General features: G+C 41.4%; 1 protein-coding gene across 1 annotated transcript in view; it reads right to left on the reverse strand.

Annotated features, from left to right (window-relative positions):
* Window positions 1-126, reverse strand: part of LOC119366101 (early nodulin-75-like) — a 2,809-nt gene extending 2,683 nt beyond the window's left edge. The window contains exon 1 of the mRNA XM_037631783.1: window positions 24-126. Coding sequence (XP_037487680.1) covers window positions 24-35 — 12 coding nt within the window. The 5' untranslated portion in view covers window positions 36-126. The remainder of the gene's footprint in view (window positions 1-23) is intronic.
* Between the last annotated feature and the right edge of the window lie 4,199 nt (window positions 127-4,325).

Consider the following 4,325-nt stretch of genomic DNA (forward strand, 5'->3'; position numbering starts at 1 on the left):
AGAGAGAGAGAGAGAGAGATCACCTGATCTGTCATGCTGTTGTTGTGAGTTAGTGACCTAGTTGGTTTGTCACACAGAGAAGGAGAGAGAGAGAGGGAGGCGCAGGGGAAGAGAGGGGGCGGGAGGGAGATATGTAAGCAACTGCAGAGAGAGAGAGAGAGAGAGAGAGAGAGAGAGAGAGAGAGAGAGGAGAGAGAGCTTCTCGCGTGGTTGATATGACACCGTGACACCTGGTCGTCTGGTTGAAGGCAGAAGCTTCGGATGATTTATCAAGCCGAATCTTTTGAAAACTCAGAGATGAAAAATGCAGCTGGCTACACCAAGTCATCAACACAGTTACATCCTTCTAGCTACTTCTCTTTCGGGAAAAGGTAGAAGACCGATGCTGGCGAATGTTGCTACCTAATTAAGTACGAAGTGAGGCCATGGAATCTGGTTCTTGCCATTAAAGAAACTTTTAGTCCTGATGCCATTGATGTGGGCTTGGCACAACTTGGAAAAGAAACAAGAGCTTGTTGCTTACGGAAGATAACAAAGGAATCCTCGAGCAGGGAAGTCGCGCTGGGAACTACACGTACATGTCCGCGAATCAATATGAGTTATATTCTTTGAATAGCTAGAAAACTGGAACATATGTATAATCGCTGTGAAGTATCAGGAGTTGACGTGAAAATTCATAGTTCTCGCCCATGCCAGAAACTTCATAAAAAAAGTAACACCTCCCAGGTATCTCCTAAATAAATCGCTAAGCTACACTTAAAAAGGCAGCGCCTTTTTTTTTTTTCTAGAAAAATTTCCAATCTATTTCTCAACTGTTAAGGTAGCACAAAGAATAGCAGAAATAAAAAATATATCCAAATCCGTATAATACTCAGCGATGACTATAAGTACTAGAGCAAGACGAAGGCGCGCAGCCGTCATTTCCCCTCCCTCATCGGAGCCGGACAAACCTTCTTGTAGTAGACAGTCGGAAAGCCGCCGTGCTAAGACTCCATAGGACCAAAGCACTAGAACAACAACCACCGCCGATGAAGAGAAGCGTAGATTAGAGGGATCCAACCTGTAGACATACGTAGACAGACATTCACGTGGATCCACCGAAGACAAAGCCGACCGAATCTCATGGGATCCGCCGGAGACAAACCTCCACACGCCTTCCAACGATACGATGCTAGAAACACCACCGAAATAGGGGCTAGGCGAGGAGGACCTCATTCCATCTACAAAGAGCCGCCGGCAGCTCCCATCTCTGAGCAGGACACAAATTCTAACAAAACATAGAAAAACGGAGCCCTCTCGCCAGCAGGGGTGGGCTCCACCGCACCCCATGGCCCTAAGACCACATGAGACGAGGTAGACCGACGACAAAATGAAAAGCATGTCATTTTTTGCTACCTACACATGTATGTCACTTTAGTTCACCTATAGAGTTCACGGAAAAATGAAAATTACAATTCTCTTTCAGTGTATCTGTAAAGATCCCCTGTATCAAGTGTGAAATTTTGGAATGTACATGTTACATGACATGTCCAACATGTGAGATTGTTCTAGTACGTTCTCAAAACATCTCATGTTCTAGCTGTATAGAAGGAGCTCTCTTCCCTATGAGAAAAAGTATATGCCCCTCTAGAACATGCTTTTTTTACTTCTGTGCCTTCGATCCTACCTTGTCATACCACTTTGTGTGCTTGACATTTTTTGACTCATTCAGAATATAAAACTCTTTTGCACATAGTATGATTTGTGCTTTATCAACATTGTAGTTCAACTTGTCTTTCTTTCGGTCACAACAACCACCTCTTTGTGTGTCTCAAGATTATATTGTTGAAGTAATGTTTTTTGGTTGACCATATACATATTCTTCTAAGAAAATCAGAACATTGTTGGATAAGCTGGGAGGGAGATCCTTATCCGAGACTATTTAACATCCATTATTCATCAGCTAATAAGGTTAAAATGGCTCGTGTTGCTAGGAAAGGGGGGTCCAAGTGGGATACAAAAGAAATTTCTCCTGGTGTTGTTAGATTAGTTAAGATGTCTCTCTTCCTATGAATACAGATGATCACTGCAAAGATTTGCTCCCTAGTAAGGATCTCACTAGTGATAATGGAAATCAACTTGGTGAATCTTCGAACCTAGGCAGTACTGAGTATGAGCAAGGATGTACTAACAGGTTAAAAAAAGATATCAAGGAAAGGCATCCTAAAGCATCATCTGATAGGTCCATAATATTGATGACTTTAGTACTGAGTATGAGCAGGAATGCTCCTGGAAGGCTCAAGAGGTGCATACTAATGATGACTGTGGTAAGTTAGCTTTGCAAAAGGCAACTGGTAACCAAGGTATGTGTAAAAATACTGATGATAGAAGATGTGGCGAAAGATGGGGCACAACTGTTAGCCGTGGGCATTCTTCTAGGATGTCGTCTTATGACACCCATGTTTATAATCGTGCACTAATCATACATGCATCATGCACGATCACGAACGATGACTCACATCAATACAATAACACAACTCCATGACACAAATTTAAACATAAATTTTTATATTACAAGCTAGGGCCACGAGGACCCATAATACATCAGTACAAATAGCAAGTTTAGTCTGGGTACAGATGATGTTAATTTCCTTTCCTTCAGAAAGCTGAGCAAAACAACGACACTATATTGAAAGGCAATACCTCCTGCCTGGGACCTCCGCCGGGGTAACCTGCACCTGTGGTGCTACCAGCTGTTGCAGCAATTGGACCGAATGAAAAGAGTAGCAAAGGAATGATGAGTACACATCCAAAGTACTCACAAAACTTACATCAGATATATTCAGTATCAAATGAAAGGGGGTAGATCTGTGGACTAAACTGCAGAAATGCCAGAATAAGGGGGAAGAAGCTCATCCTATCGAAGACTACATCTTTCAACAATATAAGAGAGGAGCATATCTAGTATCATCTTGCACATACATTTAGCAATAACTCGCCCAGAGATCCTTATTAAGTATCCAATTTTAGTTATAAGAGGTCAGGATACAACTCCAAGTCATCCTGTTACCGTTGGCATGTCTATTCGAATAGTTTAACATGTCGAAATATGCCCTAGAGCCAATAATATTGTATTATTATATTAAAATTTTCATAATTAAGAGTTTATATTTCATGCTATAATTGCTCTGATATTGGAATATGTGATTCAGTGGAAAACTCATATGCACGTGTGAACTGATAAACGGTAAGGAGTAGGCTCCTGGTCTTGCCTCTAAGATTGGCTCAAGTGTTGTTGGTGATCATGTTTTCCAAGTCTTAGGATATCGTTAAGTGCAGCGATTGTTCTAAAACAACATTGAGAGTATGATGGTAGAAGAACGATCATATTGAATCGACCCAAACTTGTTTGTTATACTTTGAGATAATATCGTCTGAAATCAATTGCTGTAACATAGAGTTTTAGCATGTGTTTTAGATCCTCAAACCATGAGAGTATCACAGTCACTTCCTACCATACGGTGGACTTTGAGCTTTCTCAAATGTCATCCGTGACAAGGTGATCATAACGACAACTTATAGGATCATCGAAAAGTTTGACAAGGGACCAGATAGCTCGAGAGTGGGATTTGCTTCTCCGACAATGGAGAGATATTCTTAGGGACCTCTCGGTGTGATGGCATCCATCATTGTTTCGCTAGACACAGGTGACTATGTCATGGGGATGCCAGAACACTTCAGTGAGAAAGAAGAACAAAACCGGCAATGAGAATGACGGTATAGTGAGCATGTGTATGAGTCAAGAGGATACCAGAACACATCGGGTTTTGTAAAGCATCGCGAAGCAAAGGGGACATCACATGATAGCCAAAGGTTCACTCGAATGTCATTCATGTAATCATAGGGATCGATATGGACGTCCAGAGTTCTGCTATCAGTCATTGAACAAAGGAGATTCGTTCATGTCCATGATTTACCAAACCTACTAGGACACAAGCTTAAGGTAATCATGATATGCTAAGTGTTAGTAGGACGAGAGTATTGAGGATTTATTTGTGGATTTTAATTACTATTTGGAATAGTTTCGAGAGGAACCGAAAGCGTATCAGGGTCACTGGAAGGGTTCAGAGTTTATCGGGCAATACCGGCGATTACTGATAAATAATATACAGGTAGAAAATGTTTCCGGAGGTGTTAAATTAATAATAAAATGCTCTAGTAATTGTTAGAGGGATTTTATATTTAATTTAATATCAACGGGCCTTAAAAGGCCTAGTGGTGGAAGGAGTATTGGGCACCATGGCCCAATAGGAAGTTCCCCTTTCCTTTTTAGGTGGTGGTGGTGG

Source organism: Triticum dicoccoides, chromosome 2B (assembly GCF_002162155.2).
Source record: "Triticum dicoccoides isolate Atlit2015 ecotype Zavitan chromosome 2B, WEW_v2.0, whole genome shotgun sequence".
NCBI lineage: Eukaryota > Viridiplantae > Streptophyta > Magnoliopsida > Poales > Poaceae > Triticum > Triticum dicoccoides.